The 18,934-nt window shown below is 42.9% G+C and overlaps 1 protein-coding gene across 1 annotated transcript in view; it reads left to right on the top strand.

Moving 5' to 3' along the window:
• The window catches only part of KRR1 (KRR1 small subunit processome component), a 188,054-nt gene that overhangs the window by 66,544 nt on the left and 102,576 nt on the right, over positions 1–18,934 (top strand). Inside the window, exons 3-5 of the mRNA XM_086918997.1 lie at positions 1,408–1,542; positions 13,373–13,498; positions 13,583–13,666. Of these exons, the coding sequence (XP_086775123.1) occupies positions 1,408–1,542; positions 13,373–13,498; positions 13,583–13,666 (345 nt within the window). The remainder of the gene's footprint in view (positions 1–1,407; positions 1,543–13,372; positions 13,499–13,582; positions 13,667–18,934) is intronic.

Below are 18,934 nucleotides of genomic sequence, written 5' to 3'. Positions count from 1 at the left end.
TTGAGTGGCGTTGCGTAGTTGAGTGGCGTTGCGTAGTTGAGTGGCGTTGCGTAGTTGAGTGGCGTTGCGTAGTTGAGTGGCGTTGCGTAGTTGAGTGGCGTTGCGTAGTTGAGTGGCGTTGCGTAGTTGCGTGGCGTTGCATGTGTGAGTGGCGTTGCGTTGTTGCGTGGCGTTGCGTAGTTGCGTGGCATTGCGGCGTTGCGTAGTTGCGCGGTGTTGCGTAGTTGAGCGGCGTTGCGTAGTTGAGCGGCGTTGCGTAGTTGAGCGGCGTTGCGTAGTTGAGTGGCGTTGCGTAGTTGAGTGGCGTTGCGTAGTTGCGTGGCGTTGCGTAGTTGCGTGGCGTTGCGTAGTTGCGTGGCGTTGCGTAGTTGCGTGGCGTTGCGTAGTTGCGTGGCATTGCGTGGTTGCGTGGCGTTGCGTGGTTGAGTGGCGTTGCGTGGTTGAGTGGCGTTGCATGTGTCAGAGGCTAAATGTAGCACAGGGAGACCTCCAGTGGTAAGACAATCAAAAACAACTTAGAAAACATTTGACAGTATGAAGAGATCAAACTCATGAACAAGCGTGATACACCTCAGCTAAAAATCATGATAAATAACAACACACATTAGAAGTGAAACTGCAAGTACAGAAGGACCAGCTTTGCTTGTTTAAAACTCCCACTTCAGGCAGATGAGTGTAATGTGTAAAGCGTCTTGTGCACATGAGCAGATTGGAGTCTGGAAGCAAATACAAAGAAGAGGAATGACTGAGGCGCATTGGTGTGAAGCACATCAAAGGGCTTCTCCTCCCCTAATTAGCCGTTCTGGGGAAACTGAAAGTACGGCCGGCCTGCGGCCGGCCATGAATAATTAGGGGAGGAGAAGCCCTTTGATGTGCTGGGCTGGGAGGAGAAGCCCTTTGATGTGCTGGGCTGGCTGGCCCTGAATGCGCGTGCATGTTATCACGTGGTTCACGGGCACTGCAAGAAAACCGCGGCTGAAAGGCCTTTGGTTTGACGAGAAAATAGCCGACTTGAATTCTCCCCATTTCCCATTCCTGCGGAATGGTAAAGGCTCGACCTAAAAAAGTTATTTGCTAAATCTGTTTTCCAAAGTGGTTCTCTTGATGGCCTTATTTATTCTACTTTTGTATCATTATACTAATGTTGATTGTTTGAATTCATTTGGTTTGAAAATCATACCTGAAAATTGGTTCATGCGTTCATGCTTTTTTATTGTGTAGTGAGTTTGTCTTTCGGATTGTAATGAGTTTCTTTACTCATGGGAACTGTGTTATCGCAAAAAGAGTACAGAGCGGATTATGTATTGGTAGCATGGAAAGCAGTGGTGTTAAACTTGAGCTTTGCAGTTGTTTTGTTTTACTCCACAGTTTTCCTCACAGGTCTTTTCTTTTGACCATGTTTTTTAGCATGTAAAGGCTTCACTAGACCTCATCGAAGGCAGCATGACAGTCAGCACTACCAAGAAGACCTTTGACCCATATGTGATCATTCGGGCTAGAGATTTGATTAAGCTCTTAGCCAGAAGTGTTCCTTTTGAGCAGGTGAGTCAAGCTGTTCAATTAAAGTCGTCACTGTTTTTTTTTTTTTTAATGTTACACAGTGGGATTTGTCTGCAATGTCATCTTATTCTGTGCCAAACATCTATCACATTTAGTGGATTGGAGTAAAGATTTGCACCCCTGAACATTAACTGTTACACTAACTGTTGTATTGTTCTTTGAACAGTTCAAATGTTTGGCGTGAAATTGACAGTGCCATTTTAAAACCATCCTTTGAGTCTAATAAACCACACATGTTCCTTTGATTTCAGTTGTTACAAAAGACCTTAAATAAATTCTTTGAAAGTTTGTTTGTGTTAGATACTTGACAATGACTAGAGATGCATGGGATATTATATATTTGTCATCTTCTACTTATGTATATGCTACTTGTGTACAGTGAACCTTGCCAAAAGCTCTGTCAAACTGTGCTCAGGCAGGACATTTTTATCACGGGAATTGGGCAATATTAACATGGTGGGTTGTCTGTCATAGTTTAACCTGAGAATTGTATAATGTCAATGGAGCAATATCTCCATTGAGTGAATTGTAGCATTGGTCAGAATCCTTAGAGAAAGGTAAACCAAGTATGATGTGAAAAAAAAAATCTAATCCCATTTTGTAGACCTTTCTGCTCATGGAATTATATCATGAAATTGCCGCCTAACTTCAAGGTTTGATGTATCCGATTCCTCTGCTCCCAGGCCATGACTAAATGAAATTTAGAAAGTTGCTGCAAGGGTCTTTTTGTGATACTAACAGTGAGAACTGAGTTCATGTTAAAGTTGCCACCTATCATACTGTCAGAAAGTTTGTTCTGTATCCTGCAGCATGCATTCTTGTGCAAAATTTGTAAGGATGTGCCAGAACATTAAATTCGTGATGTGGAAATTAAATGACTGGAAAAAGTGATGCTGTTTCATTTATCCAGTTTGCCATGCTCTTTTGTTGGTATTCATTTGTTTAATTTTTTGTTGGCCACACAATGTGCCAAGTGTTGATCACTACCAGTAGAAACACCAGTTAGCTTGACCTTGCTCTTTTAGCTAGCCCTAATCAAGTTCTCCAACTGCGGGATAGTTTGCAAAGTGTCTTTGTATTGCAGTGCATATTTCAGAAGCCTGTCTAGTGTTGCCTGACTAGCCATTAGTCAAATTGTTTGTTTTCAGTTTGTTTACTATTACTTTCAAAATGAAAAATATGAAGACAGTACCTGTTGATGGCTCCCGTGGTGCCTGTATACTTGTCTGTTCGGTGTATGTACTTCTGCTAATGGTGCCTGTATGCCTACAGTGTTTGAGTATGTAGTTGTGCTTACATATGTGCGTGTATGATTTGTCTGTGTGTACGTGTGTGTTTGCATTAGTTCACTTTGTACCCCGGTTTCCTTTCACCATGAGAAATGAGATCTGTTGAATGGGGCACTTTTCTCTACACACCTGTGTGACCTTTTTTGTCACAAACTTAGCACTGGCTCAGCCCTTCCCCACCCTGAAATCTTTAGTTTTTCCTCTTACTTGCTACCTCCAAATTGGTAGCTGTTTTCCCTCATGTTTTCCCATGTTTTGACTCCTCATTAAGCACCTTGAAAATATCTGTAAGGAGGCACGTTTTTCACCTCTTGAGCTTTGTCTAACCATTTCCACTAGTATCCAGTGCTGATGTCAAATATACACTGCATGATCCCACATTCTTCACACAGTGGGTGCATTTGGGAGTGATATCTGAATTGGTGATATTATGACGTAAATGTAAATGTATGTAAATGTATTGGCATTTATATAGCGCACTACTTACCCGTAGGGTCCCAAGGCGCTTCGACCGCTGCGAAACCCTTCCTGGCTTCCCTGAGAGATGGTCCCTTAATGGGTATCTCCAGGGTGAGACCAGGCATCCCCGGCGGTCTGGTGGGGCCGTTAGTGAAGATGAGGCAAGCTAATGCCCAGAGTTGCCGAGTGTGATCGCTGATCAGAGTGGGCACCGAGGCGAGAGAATTATCGAGTCCGCTGACCCTGGTCCAGAAACCTGCCGCGCCGGGAATCGAACCCTGGTCCCGGGCCGTCCTCTGCTCTCGGGTCTGCCGCCTCTAACCAGTGAGCCACACTACTTCACCAGTAGAGGTTGTGTACTTGGAGAATGCATGGTATGGGAATATGTTTCTAGGGCTTTAGGAGGGAGCTAGTGGATTGCCACGAAAGTGGGGTGAAAAAGAACAGGGTCAGGAGGGTGATTAGCAGAACACTGGATTCTCTTGGTTTTGAGTTTCATTTCACACTGTTTGTTCAAATGTTTTTAGTTTTGATACCTTCCAGGTGACCTTGAACACTAGCTAAATATTATAGTTGAAATAGTATTGTTCTAATTTTGTGTGCGCATGGTGGGTTGGCAACATATATTATTTAGAACAAATTGCCATTAAGGTTACTGTGAACTTGTTTTTAACCAAATATCTGTTATTTCTTTCGGCCGCATATGTATAAAATTGTCTATTCACTTTAAAATGAACATAATCCTATCCTATCCTAGCTGCAGCATCAATGTAGTACCTGCTTCTTGCAGTGGCTCTAGAACAGTTTCTGCGTGGTATAGGTTGTGATGAATGGGCATTGAGCATTTCCATATTCATAAAACAGGACCAAATAAGGTGCATTAACTGGCATACATTGTCACCTTTCTTAATCTCTGGTTGAGAGTGTCTGCTAGTGACACACATTTATATTTCCAATATTTCTAGTGTTCATATGGTCATTTTAATCAGAGCGTCCTTGACAACAGCGTATTCCATTATAGTCTCACTGTAGGTCATTCCATCCTGGATCCTAATAATTTATGGAATTCTTTAATCACTTAAATACCTATGTGGTTTAGCAATATATAAACAATCCAAACCAAATTATTAATCTCTTCTTACTACCTAATATACTGACTTAATGGGGTATGGTGTTGAAAGTTATGGTGGCTGTAATTTTGGAATCACTATGGAATGCAAAGTGAAACTATCTTCAATGATCAGAAAAGTTTTATTTGTGGATCAGGAGAATCTAGAGCTGGCTCTCTTCCCTAGATCGAATCAAAGGAAGATGGCAGGCGTGATTTATCAGTAGGTGAATGTGTTGATGCAAAACATTTCGAATTCCCACACCATATCTGTGATCTGAAATAAAGCCAGGAAAAAGGACAGCATGGCTGGACTCTTTAAGTGGGTACAAAAGCAACTTATTTACCTGTGTATTATGTCCAGAATCTAGATTCTATGTGTAAACTTGCAACAGATAAATGTCTCCTTCATTGAAGTTGCGCTTCCCCTTTATGCCACTTAGCTTTTGCGATTTTGAACACCTCTCTAATTTCCTAAGTGAGACAATGAAAACAACTAAATTGGCAAAACTTGCCATCTGTATTGAATTGGGCGTCTTTGGAAATTGATAACTACCCATTTCCTAGGGAGGGTATCCAGTATAGACTAATATAGCATCCTTACTATGAGATGTTTTGAAAAAAGTGTTGAAACTTAAGGACATTCATTAGATCTCTTACCGTTAAATCATTTGCAAGTAAAGATGGCAATGTTCAAAATTTGAAATTGAGCAGGAAATGGTATTTCAACAGTGGAACAAATAGCGAATGTGACCATGTTGTACATGCAGCTAAGAATTTTTTTTAATGAATTTTAGACTGTTACTCATGAACCATTGCATCTTTCAAAGAAGAGGAAGTGTTGTCAAAATCCTAACATTGACTTACTTAATATGTCAATAAGGAAATGTGTGAAAGTAAGAGAGTGGTCAAATAACATTTAAGAATCAATCCTCTTAATCACAGACCTGTTTATTAAAGTAATAGAATTCATGTTCAGAAACAATGTGCTCTTGATCTCAAACGTCAGAAGGTATTAATGTATTGCACCAGTAAATTCTTGCCTGCAAGGAATTTATCCAGATAACATGCAAATGCTCTTCTCAGTTGTGATCTGACATTTTGGTATTAGAAATTTCCAATGTTTGCTCTACTGAAAAGAAGACACAGACTGAAAGATAACTATGCAGTTACTCAAATTCAAATTCAAAACAAGCTTTATTCGATTTTCAGAGTAAAATCATAAAAGCGCAATAATACAATAAATTCATTTAAGCAAAGTTTAATCCATAATAATCAGAATAAGCTTGATCAATCAAATGTTAAAAGAACGTCATGGGTTAACATGTAAAAATGTATACTTTAAAAGAGGTAATTTAAAACTTAATTTGTTAATACATGGTACTTTAACCGACACAAGTTAAATGCGAGGGCTTTGCATAGTATTCCTGAATTTAATTACAAGTTTTAAAAAGCTTGAGACTGCATAAATAACATTATCATCTTCTAACTGCTGTAGTTTCATGTATGCTAATCTACAAGTACGAATCCCCCATGCTTTGAGGACAGGTATCAGAAAGGCCCTACGCGGTCTCTTGTAAAATGTGCAGAACAGCACACAATGTATGTTAGATTGCGTTGAGGTATTGTCGCGCGGGCACGATTGAATTTCCGAGGACCAGTCGTTACAGGTACAGTGGAGAAGTGTGGCTCAATGATTAGAGAGGCAGACCCTGATGCAGAGGTCTAGCCCGGGACAAGGGTTCAATTCCCCGCCTCGGCAGGTCTTGGGCTCAAAATTCCACGGACCTGATAATTCTCGCCTCTGTGCCTATTCCAATCATGGAGTCCCACTCTGCAACTCTGGGCAATAGCTTGCTTAATCTCCACAACGGCCCCACAACGCTAAGGATGCCTGGCCTCCACCTTGGGGGTGCCCAGGAGTGGACGCCTCACAGGTAAAGCCAGGATGGGTTCCACAGCGGTATTCGTACAAGCACCTTGAGACCCTTGTGGGTGAGTAGTGCGCTATACAAGTATCAATTTACATTTACATTTAGGTAGGAAAGGTGACCAAACGGAAGAAGGTTCCTAATCTCAGGCGAGTCATCAGCGTGCGGGCATAGGGACTTAGGTCCAAAGTGAGATAATGTTGAAGACCTTCGTGTTGAGTAATTTCCTTATATCTGAAAACTGTGTGTTTCTTTTTCTCGAGGTTCCATCTGTCAGTTACTAGATGGTCGAGGGCCATCTTTTTCAGCGCACCTCTTGATATCCACCTCCATGCTGGACGGTTTGTCAAAGAATTCTGGATGACCTATCTTCGTGAGGATGGTTTTAACATAAGATAGCCATCTAATGTTAGCTAACCCGTCCATTTAGACAATCAGTTATTACCTCTCTATTTAAAGTGGTCTCCTCAGTCACCCAGACCTTGTGCCACAACAATAAGGGAGAAATCCTAATGGGGTCACAAATGTAAGGGAGTCCTACTTCTATGTGAGTCGTATAAGTTGATGTGAATTTAGAAACGCCAAGTAGATGGCAGATAAACTGTTTCTCACAACCTTGTAACATCTGGGCGTTTTTTACCCCCCATAGCCCGGCCCCATATGTGGCTGTAGATACAGATTTGGCCTTATAAATATGTATCAATTCCTTCGCGGCTTTCCCCCCTATTTTAGCAGAGAAATTACTCAAGGCGCCAATGGACCGTGTGAAGACTAATTTCCTGGCGGCTACTGCTGGAGGGCCAGCTCCCCCTCCTATCGAAGGTTACACCTAGGTAACAAAACCTGTCTGTTTCGATTCTTTGGCCTTCTAAAAATATAGGGCAAGATGCCCTTCTTGATCCGCGACCACAGGACATTGTGTAAGATTTAGGTATGTTTTACTTTTAAGCCTCTGTCCCTCATGAAACTAGTAAATTGGACCACAGCCCGCTGTAGTCGCATCCTAGTCCGCGACATTATTGCCGCGTCGTCGGCATACAGTAGTATTGGCACTGGTGACCCATTTATAGAGGGGTAGTGATGTTGGGAATAACTTGGGTGTTGTCCAATGGATTTGACATAAATGGTGAACAACAGGGGTGCTAATATGCACCCCTGTCTAACCCCCCCTCAGGATGGGGAATTTATCCGAGCATTCCCCCTGACGTCCGAATCTCACCCTGGCTCCAGCAAACCTGGTATAATTCTTTAATTAACGTGAGGATTTGACCATTAATGCCCAAATCGAACAGTGTTTTCCATAGAAGCTCATGGTCCACGCAGTCGAAGGTGAAGCTTAGATCTACAAAAGTGATATATAATTTTCCGCTCCTCGCCTGTGTGTAGTTGGCGATAATTAAGGCCAAATTCAAACACTGTTCCACCGTCCCTTTCCCTGATCTAAAGCCATACTGTAAGTTGGAAATGGCCTGATTTTCCTCCTCCCAGCTTTGAATCCTATTTAATATTATTCTGCCTGCCACCTTCATCAATGCGTCTAGGAGCGAGATTGGCCTATAACAGGTGGGGTCATTTCTGTTACCGTTCTTGAATATTGGCCCGACGATGGCGTCAGGCCAAGATGAGATGAATCCGTGTTGATTGGACTTATTTAATACATCTGTAAGTAAAGGGGCCCAAAGATCCATCTCTGCCTTATAGACGTTGATCGGGGCCGGGAGCCTTACCAGATGAGCTTTCCGTGATAGCTTTAATTACCTCTTGGCAGCTAAAAGTTATATCTAGGGGGAATGCACTTAAATCATCAGGTTCACTAGAGCCTGGCATACTATCATTAGGCGTAATCGAACTGTACCCACCAGTCGGTCTGTTATAAAGCTGTTTAAAATGGGTCACCCATGTGTCCCCTGGTATAGCTACGTCTATGAAGTCCTCCACTCTACTTTGCAAGTATGGGGCGTTTATCACTTTCCAGAAGGCCGTGTTGTCTCGCTGTTGCAAGGCCTCACGTAGGGACGCCCAGGCCTCCCTCTTTAAGGTGGCTTTCCTGGTTTTAATAGTCAATTTATAAGCTCTTCTGGCTTGACGAATTAGATTTTTGGGTTTGTTCTGCAATGCCTTTTTTAAGGATGTTAATGCTGTAGTGCATTTGCTGCCAAACCACCCTTGCGCTTTGTTTGCGACTCGTCTATGTTCTCTAAATAGAAGATTCTTCACCACTAGTTGGATGTTTGAGAAAGAGGCCATAACTTTATCGGGCTCTTCGTCGTCTGTCAGACATGTCAGAATATCTTCGAGAGACGTCGAAATTAGATTTTTTTTAAACCCGGCGGGCTCAACCTTCTCCCATTTAATGACATAACCATTAGTAGCACTTAATTTGATCTTTGGTGTGTATTTGAGATCCTTCTTTATTAGTGTTAACTCCCCCTTCGTTTTACTGTAAAAGATATGGGGTGATGGTCGCCAAAAAGAGCCTTGCCTGTTTCCCAAGTGATCACGCATCCCGTGTGGGCTGAGGACATTAAAGTAAAATCAATGATAGAGTTACACCCCCGTCCGTTAAAGGTCGGTTGGAAAGGGACAATCGGGCTGCATAACTCGTTCACAAAGGACAGGTTAATGTGGAAGATGATGTTGTTAAAAATATTACCTAGTTTTGTGTGGGCAAAGTGGGTGGGACAGTCTTCCCTATAATCAGCCAGGCCGCACAAACCAGCTGCAGAACAAGGGCAGACAGTGCAATTAAAATCACCGACCCAAATTATCACCTTCTCTCCTACTAACTGGTCTCTTAAGGAAATTAGGCTATTCAAGAGGCTGTGAAATGTAGACTCTATCATGTCAAGAGGTACATTATTGTAAAAATTTATTAAAATTACGTTAAGTGACTCCCTCTAAGAGCCAGTATCTGATAGAAAACTGTGCTTAGAAACTTACTAACTTTCATGTCCACTGTCGTTGCAACATAAGTACAGAGACCTCCTTTATTCCGACCCTGTTTGCTAGCAAGCACTGGTGAATGAAAAGTTTGAAAGCCTATAATGTGGATTTCCTCTGTCGTCCAGGTTTCCTGTAAGCAAACTATACTGTGCTTCATAGCAACATCCAGCCATGATTGCTGGGAGACCTTAGTTGACAGACCCGCTACATTCCAGGAGGGCAGGCTATAAAAGGAATTGCTCAACTTGGGCCCTGTAGTTTTTGTTAAGGGACTTACTCTTGTCCTACTTTCCTTTGGTGGGTGATGGTCCGTTGGAGTCTGGGGGACAGTTAAGAAGTTACTAATCTCCCTATTTAATGTACTCCGATGGTAAATGTCCCCTGCTTCTTCTACTGCTTCCACCACTGCTTCACTGCTTATGGCAGTTTCGTTTAGAGCGTATATATCCTCTGTGCTACCGTAAGTGTCGTACCTTATGAACTGGGGTGGCACTATGGTTGGGGGGGGGGGGTTGCTTGACTCATTGAGTATTCCCCCGGAGTTTCATCGCCTGTCAATCTAGGTCGTCCAATCCCGAGAATACGTTAAATCTATTCCTTAAGGGGATAGACCAGTGTAAGCTGTGTGGGGTGAGTGGTGCGCGCTGTGAGCTTCCGCCCCATAGGATGTCTGTTCTTTCTGTGCACCTACGCCCATTATGTATCATTTCCCATTGATTCGTATGTGTATTCCTTGGGAAAGGGGCATGAGCAGTTATACATTTGTTATGAGTATCTCGTCTTCCTCAGGATGTCACTAGAGGCTGTGGGTAAAAGTAGCTTAGATCCCTTTTCGATATGCCGCTACCTCCCCGCTCTAAATACCAATCAGTTATATAAGTGGTGACTCTGGGATCTCTAAAATTGATGATTATGACATCTCCTGGTAAGTCCTTGGGTCTCTGCCTCACCCAGGCCAGTCTTCTCACTTGTGCTATCACCCCGTCTAAGTTGGGAGGCAGTGGCCTGTTGTTGCTAAGCCAATGGACTGCTTTGTTCTTTAATTCAGGATAGCCTTCCCTCTTCCCTTCCATTAGTTCGGGCACCCCTGTGAGAACGATAACGTACGGGGCCGCCTCCGGAGGCAGATCTATATGGCGGTTTGTTCTTTTTAAATCTCTCTCTATGGGGTATGTCTTTTCAGTGTTTGCAACTTTCTCAATCTCCTAGGGGGCTGGATGTGATTTGACAATAGTGTCGTCTAGCCCTCTGCTCTTTATCGACATGACCCCTGACTCCTCAATTATAACTTTCTTTGCTCTAGTTGGTGTTTTCACGCCCCCTACGCTTACATTCTTGAGGACTTTGGGGGCTCTCGCTCCTTCAGTTGGTGCTTTCTCAGATGCCTTACTAAATAAAATGGGGCATGGAAGTGTGGACGTGTCCCCATTAGAAATACCGTTAGTATAGCTCGGGGTGTGACCGCTATTCATGTGAGCCGTTCTAAGTGTTGATAGTTCTTTTAAAGCTTTAGTGTTTGAGGCAGTAGTTTCCACTAGGCTGCTTAGATCGCTACCCACTCTTTTTACCCTCTCAATTAGTGGAAGAAGTAGGGTCCTAACTAGGTGCTCCATCTTATCCAGGCTGTAATCCTGTTGAGCTTTCTCTGGAGAGTAAGGTTTAAGCGAGTGTATATTGTCCTGTGGGTTTAGCTTTTTCCTTGGTTGGTTCTTTTTTACTGGTATATTTCCCCCCCACGTTTGAATCTGGGGAGATTCTAGGTGCTTTGGGTCTCCTCCCATGCTGGGCAGTTCCCCCTCTCTTCCTTTTCTGTGAAGTTCCCACGGATGACTTTGTGAGTGGTGTTTTGCTCTTAATACTCTTAGGAGTGGGTTTGGGGAGCTGTAGCAAGGAGGATTCTTCCAGGGAAAAATCTAGGGAGGGGTCCAGATTAACCACTTCAGCCAGGGCCCCGCTAGATAATATCTGTGATGGCGGGTGGTCTTGGAGTAAAAGGAGGATAGCAATGTCTGAGGTGGAAATATTATCGTTATTTTGCGTGCTGTGTGTAGATGGGGACTTTGATAACCTTATTGACCCCAATGAGGATCTTTTGTTTTTCTGAAATTCAAAGGACAAACGACTCTCAGCAACTGAAATTCTGCGGTCCAGTGTCGAGACAGCTTTTGTTAGGTAAGCGTCTAAGGTCCCTCTAAGGCCCCCTCCCGCCTGAGCTTTTAATCCTTTGCTTGTTGTAGTAGACATTATCTGTCTTGTGACCACGAGCTACACTGAGCCTAACCCACAATTGTAATATTAACAAGTAACCTCTGCGAGGTTAAGCATAACATGCAAATGTTGACCACGAGTAATAGGACAGGAAGGGAATTTCCACTAAGCAAGTCTTGTTATTACGTAATCAGTCCAAATAAAATACCAAAAGAATGCTTACAGTTCTTTTGTCCTTAGGGAGGTGAAACAAAGGGGGGTGGCCCAGCCCAGCCTTGTCCTGTTTTTGACGGGCCCACCCTTGGCCCGGGGTTTCGCCCGGCGCCGCCCGCGCGCATCCGCGAGGCCGAGGGAGTGCCGGTAATTTATGCGCCTTAGGGCACGGTGGTGATCGTCAGTGGGCGGGACTGCCCCGCAAGGACTCCTGGGGCATGTAGTCCCCCCGCTCTGCGGCCGCTCGCGGATGAAATAAGCGGCGCCGGGGGGGACTATCAGATGACAGGCAAGGGTTTCCCGAGTCAAATGCAGCACATCGAAGCAAAAAGGTCCAAGAGCACGTAAAGGATACCAGTAAGTTCAAAGCGTCTCCCACTTATCTCCGGGAGCGCCGGAAATTTATGCGCCTCCGGGCGAGGTGGTGATCGTCAGTGGGCGAGGCTGCCCCGCAAGGACTCCTGGGGCGTGTAGTCCCCCGCTCTGCGGCCGCTCGTGGATGAAATAAGCGGCGGCGGGGGGGACTATCAGATGACAGGCAAGGGTGTCCCGAGTCAAATGCAGCACATCGAAGCAAAGTGGTCCCAGAGCACGTAAAGGATGCCAGTAAGTTCAAGGCGTCTACCGCTTCACTCCGGGAGCGCCGGTAATTTATGCGCCTCCGGGCGCGGTGGTGATCGTCAGTGGGCGGGACTGCCCCGCAAGGACTCCTGGGGCGTGTAGTCCCCCCGCTCTGCGGCCGCTCGTGGATGAAATAAGCGGCACCGGGGGGGACGATCAGATGACAGGCAAGGGTTTCCCGAGTCAAATGCAGCACATCGAAGCAAAGTGGTCCCAGAGCACGTAAAGGATGCCAGTGCAGTTACTCATATCTGGAACTTCTTTGATTTGAATGATTGCGTAAAAATGTATATATTTAGCATCTGAGGCAGGTAATTTATACCTGGTTGTTAAATGCTTTATGCTGTTTTGTTTGACATCTACTTTACATTGTAGCAATGTGAATATGCTTTCATACAAGTACTACTAGATAAAGGTTAGATGACCCTTTAGACGGCTAAATGTGGTCTGAAGTTTCCACAAGTTATGGATCATTTACTAAAAACAGCAGACCAAATGCTCATTTTGGCCAATAGAGCTATCCATTTCAAGGTTGCATACTTGTAACTGTGAAATCAAAGCTACAATTCTCCAATATGTAAATGTAGCAGGACTCTTGCAGCATTACCTTTTATTTAAAAGCCTCTCATGTTAAATGTAAAAATAATATAACACATAGAAATGGTCTTGTTTCCATTCCTGGAATATTTTAGTTAAACGATTGCACAGAAATAAAGCTTAGAAGTATAAACATGCTGAAATTTACTTAATGAAAAATAATTCTTTAAAGCATCAAGACAAAGTATTTAACAGCATTGAAGTCCTACTGAAATGCCATAGGTGGAATCACACATTATTTACAAAGCCATAAACCTACTTCTGCTCCTTTTTCATTAAGTGTATAGTGTGGGATGAAATAGTAACTCTCCCACACATCTCTTTGAGTACCTGAGCATTTTAAGAGATTTGTAATTTGCTATGTTGTAAAACTCTTTTGATGTAGATCTTCTATTACTCTCAGAATGTGAACTTAACTGACCTTGATCTTTCCTTGGCTTCAGGCTGTGCGGATCCTTCAAGATGACATGGCAGCCGACATTATCAAAATAGGCAGCTTGGTGAGAAACAGGGAACGATTTATCAAAAGGAGACAGAGGCTACTTGGTCCAAAAGGTTCCACTCTGAAGGTACAGCTTACATTTTGTTTTATATATTTTAATTTATGAATACCATATTTTTATAAGGGTAGTAAATATGTGTCTCTTTTGCAGGCTCTCGAACTGCTAACTAACTGCTACATCATGGTTCAGGGGAACACTGTGTCCTCTCTGGGACCTTTCGGTGGACTGAAGGAGGTGAGATGGAATTGACTGCTAGTGATGGATACCTGTTTTCCTGTATTGTTAGATCCACTGTTCTGTGTAGATGTCATAGTGTGAAATATTTTGCAAAATACATTTAAAGGTTGCATTTTCTTAAATGCATTTGTTTCCTTTGAGAGATATTCTATCTTTTCAGCTTTTATTTTTATCCTGGTATGTGAAAGTGGAATGTAAGTGGGGTTCTGAATAACCCAAATCAGCAGTTTTACAAAATCATGCTAAGCCAGTTTTTTGTGACTACATTTTGAGCCCAAAAATACACATTTTGGTTGGACCAAGAGCATATAGCTCTCATATTACCAATTCTCATTTTCCGTCTCCTCTAAAGACACTAGTTGAACAATGCCTTTTCCATTCTTTTTCCTGCATGGGTATTTAACTCGCTGAAACTAGAGTTAGATTCTTCTAAACAATTTAAGAAGTACATCCTTGGAAAGGGCTTCATTTAAAGTTTCTAAATGTTCATTTGGAAAAGCACAGAGAATTCCACAGTAGTATCCTGTGACATCTTCATGCGAGGAAAATACTGCACTAACCACAATCAAGTACTAACATAAGAAAAAAAGATTGGAATGTAGGTTTTGTCTGGAGGTGTAGTTGGGAGGCTTGCGGCTCTGAATAAAACAAGGAAGTCAATTTCTCGTTTCAGTAAAAAAAAAAAGCTTGAAATCCTATGACTTTTATTTGGGTACTGCAATGTCTTAAAAGTTCCAGGACATGAGTCTCCTCCTATTGCTAACAAATGTCATGACGGAGAAGAGGGCCTATAAGCAGTTTTTGCTTTGTTACTCCTTGAGAACAATACAAAAAATACACATTTTGGAAAAATCTACTTGTTACTAGAACTAAATTGTTATATTCGTGCAAAATGAAGATTGAGCTGCTGATTCAGCAATTTATATAGTTGGTGAATGGCAGGTAAGTTTCCGCTTTTAAGTAATTGTGATTTAATAAGGAATACCCGTAACTAGTCCTCTTCGTCGTCTTTAGAATCATCTTCAGAAACTCTGTTCTCATCCGGACGCTCCCTCCTTTAAGTGGATGCTAGACTCACACCAATAAACCAAATACCTGATTAGCATCCAATGTCTTCTGCTTGTGGCGTTGAGGGTATGCTGTAAATTGTTTCTTCCTTGTTGGAACAAAAGAGACAAGAGTGGGGAATTCAAATCACCCAATGTCCAGGACATATTGGTTGGGGTCAAGGACAACAAGTCTTTGTGCTTATTTTGTCCTGTGAACAAGTAGACCCAATTCCCTGCAGCACAATCCCTTTGGCTACCAGTTTAGAGGGCCTCAGTATTGTTGTGGTAAAAAGGATTGTTTGCTGCTGCTAAGGCAAATCTGTTCCCATTGTATAAAATGTTCAAACGTCTATGTATGATTCAGTAACATAAAACCTTTACTATTAAGGCTAGCTCTCTTAAGAGCTTCAATGAGTCGTAGGTACTGCTTGTTTTATTGATCAATTGTTCCAATATAAAAAATCGTTACACATTTGTAAAATATGTAGCTATATATAATAAACCCAGGTGCTTACTGACAGTATTCAAATACAAACAGAAGAATGAAGCATGATTAGTGATTGCATTCAAATCAAAATTTCCCAAACAAAATAATTGAAAAAGCAGTTAAGGTTACAGACAATTTTACTACCTATGATGCAATTTTTAAGGACAACTTTAAATGTAATTTCTTTAAGGCATCATTTAGTAAAACATGTTTAATGCCTGCCAGTTAAAAAAAAAAAATAATTAATCCGCACCAGTAGGCCTAGAAACCTGCAGCAGTTGTATGTTTCCAGGTGTTCTCCTAGCAAACATTTCTGCATTCCCTTTTTGCAGGAGCAGATATACAAATGTATATTTGTTCTTGCCAAAATGCGCAGAAAAAAGGTAAATTCACTTGTTTATACTTTTTTTTTCTTTTTGTCTCCAGTGGGAGAATTAGAAACTAATTTCCCTACACCTCCCCTTATTAGGGTGGTTCAGGTTCCTACCCACCCCAGAAAGCGTTTCTCTTGTCCTTGTCAGGATAAACGAATGACTTTTTCCAGGCCAAGAAGGAGTTGGAGAGCAGTTGATGAATACCCTTAAACATGTAAATTTAGGAGTATGGACTCTCAAGCATCACCAGCTTTGATACTACCGACTTTTTCTGGTCACTGTGAGTAAGTTTGTTTATACAAAAATCTTCATGCTTTGCTAAACCAACTCTTGCACCTTATGCCAAATTTATAAACCAAAATTACTTTAAGATCCATTCTATTTGAACATTGCAGAGTTCATGAAATTGTAAAATGTAAATGTTTAGTGAATAGTATTGTGCCAAGAGTCCCAGTGAGAAGTGATTTGCTCTAAAATTGCACAGTGGTGGTCAAGCAGAGTAAGATGGTGAGTGGTCTTGTTGATCCTCATTTTGCATCGAAAGCTCCATATCACAAGTATACTTTAAGTTAATTTACAGCAGCATTTTGTGTAATCAACTGAGTGCCTAAAAGTAAAATGTTGTAGCATTTCACAAGACACTTTCACAGAAACTAAAGTAAGAAAAAATGAAAACTGACCTCTATCCAATCCACCTATTGTGGTGGCATTGAAGCAGCGGGCGTATTATTGGTCGTCTCCGTTCTTAGTTATCAATGAATGGTGCTACACCCTCAGGCTGATCCGGCCTATGTGGTGGAGCGGCTCTTCTAGCGGAATACCCACTATTGGATCTCTGATACAGTAACTCGTCCTTGGAGGCTCTTCCCCCAGCCTGCCGTACAGTAATTAAGGTCTGGAGACGTGTATCCTGGTCCATGGGCTAGTGGGTATGCTGACAGGCACGACTCCCCTGTGGCGGGGCACGCACCTCCGGCCCGTCTCCACTCTAACCGGATTCCAAAGATGGGATACTATAGGAATCTCTACATTAGGAGATGTGATGCGTGGGCCCATGCTTAAATCCATTCGGAGGCTGCAGGAGGAGTTTGACCTACACAGTCCCAGTTCCATAAGTATCTTCAGCTCCACCATGCCCTGTCCCCCCCCCCCCTGATAAAGCACCTTAAGTCCTTACCCGAATTCCACCCACTAGAGAGCAGACTGTTAATGGGGGATCTGTGAGGACACATCCGCCAACTATATCAAACTCTGACAACGCTCTCCAAGACAAACCTACACCAAACTAGGGCAGCGTGGGAGATGGATTTACCGGCCCTCACTGACGATGACTGAACTAAGGCCCTTGCCAGCCCCAGGTATACTGCCGTCTCCTCTAAGTACAGGTTGATTCTGTTCAAGTTTCTTCACAGAGTATATTACACCCGCCTTCACCTTTGGAAGATGGGGGCTATTCAGTCCCCTACTTGCCTCTGTTGTAATTCTGACGATGGGTCCTTCCTCCACACGGTCTGGAGCGGCACTGCACTGCAACACTTTTGGTCGGGTGTGTTGTCCTGTCTGGGGCGGGTGTTATGCTGGGACCTCCCGGCGGAACCTCGACTAATACTTCCTCATGGCGCGGAAGACATCGGGGGAAACAAATATAAGATGCACCTTCTATTCCTAGGCCTCACCTTAGCCAAGAGCGACATTGCACAGCATTGGAAGTCTTCCTCTCCCCCCGGGGTGGCGGCTTGGAAAACAGCCCTAGATCAATGTATGTCGGCTAAAGTGGCGGTGTTTCAGGCATGGCGTTGCCCGCAGAAACATGGGAAGATTTGGACCAAGTGGGCTAAATACCGATGTATTGACCTATCCATCCTTTCACAGCCAGCGAATCCAGACCCTATTGAAAGACTAATCATCAATGACTCCCCAATCTAATGTGCTCATTGGCTGTAGACCTATTTTTTTGATTGTGTATGTATTTATTGGTCCATTTGGGAAGTGTTGTGCAGGCTTGGGGGGAGGGAGAAGGGGTGGGATATTGGATCGAATGTTTCGCACATCTTCTGGTGAGTTCCTGTCCGGTATCTTTTGTATTTACATTTCGTCATTTGTTTGTATGCCGCTTACTGGGGTTTGCCTAATGGGTGTTATAAACTCAATAACATTTGTTGTTAAAAAAAAAAAAGGAAAGAATGAATGCTATATTTGGAAAATAGATATATACTGAACTCTGTGTAATCCGAATTCTGGCTGAATGAAAGTGCTGGCATATTTAGAGGCCTCTAGTATCCTAAATGTATCCAATTCACATAACAATCTTCTGCATACGCACATCGGATGAATATTCAAAATTTGATACAAACCGAGCACTGCTATTCTCTGAGCCAATATAATTAGAAAAGTGGCAAAGTCAGAACCTTGACCAAATCTAAACCCTTAAAAAATGTGAGAGCTCCTTGGCAAAATCAAAGAAGCGTTATTTATCACAGTTGTGATTTAATGATTATTGACAAAATCTTTGACCTCATTGAATGGCGCTCATGGCACTTTTTTGTGTTTTTCTTTATAGTGGACAAGTAGATTTTCAAACTATTTCGTCCCTTGGACAAGTAGATATTTTATAACAGTACCCCACCCCAACCCCTCAAGACATGAATTAAGTTGCATTTTTTGATGTTTGTGGAGGCATCATATTTGCTAATTTTGGGCTTTGGTCATGTACCTGAACTCCAAGGCATTCACCTAGAGATGAGATCGCTGTCCCAACTCGGGGCGTGGACATTCATGCTAATTGTGTTCCTGACAACGTGTTTTGGGTGGAACAAGATGACTGGGATCATTCATTTCATTGACAAAATCGTGCAGTAGGCAGAAAGTACGATTGCATAGTGGGTTTATCTGATATGTGATACCATATCTCGCTAGGAATGTTAAATCTGTAGCAAACACAAAATGATTAAGTGCTGATTCCTTTCAACCACTCATCCTCAGTCAAGAGATCTGGGTTTAATCCATCGTTCTTTCACTCATTATGACACCCCAGTTTGGACCCAGCCATATGCAAATCAGTCTTGACCCTGCTCCTCATGGGAACAGTTCAGCCCGAACTGCCTGGCCATATCCTCCCTGGATTGGAAACAAGCATCCTGGGACTGGTAGTTCAGGCTGAACTGTTCCCATGGGGAGCAGGGTCAAGACTGATTTGCATATGTCTGGGTTTGAACTGGAATGGCGTGAGCAGCAAAAGAATTATGGATTTTGGTCCAGATCTCTGTACTGGGGTGAATGTTTGACTTTGTTCAGCATTCTGTCCATCAATTGTTCTTTTTGCATTTGTCATCTGAGTGGGACAGGTGTTCCCAGA

Source organism: Lissotriton vulgaris, chromosome 1_1, assembly GCF_964263255.1.
Source record: "Lissotriton vulgaris chromosome 1_1, aLisVul1.2, whole genome shotgun sequence".
In the NCBI taxonomy this organism is placed as follows: domain Eukaryota; kingdom Metazoa; phylum Chordata; class Amphibia; order Caudata; family Salamandridae; genus Lissotriton; species Lissotriton vulgaris.
The sequence above is the reverse complement of the archived record's forward strand: the minus strand, read 5'-3'. Positions and strand labels throughout refer to the sequence as shown.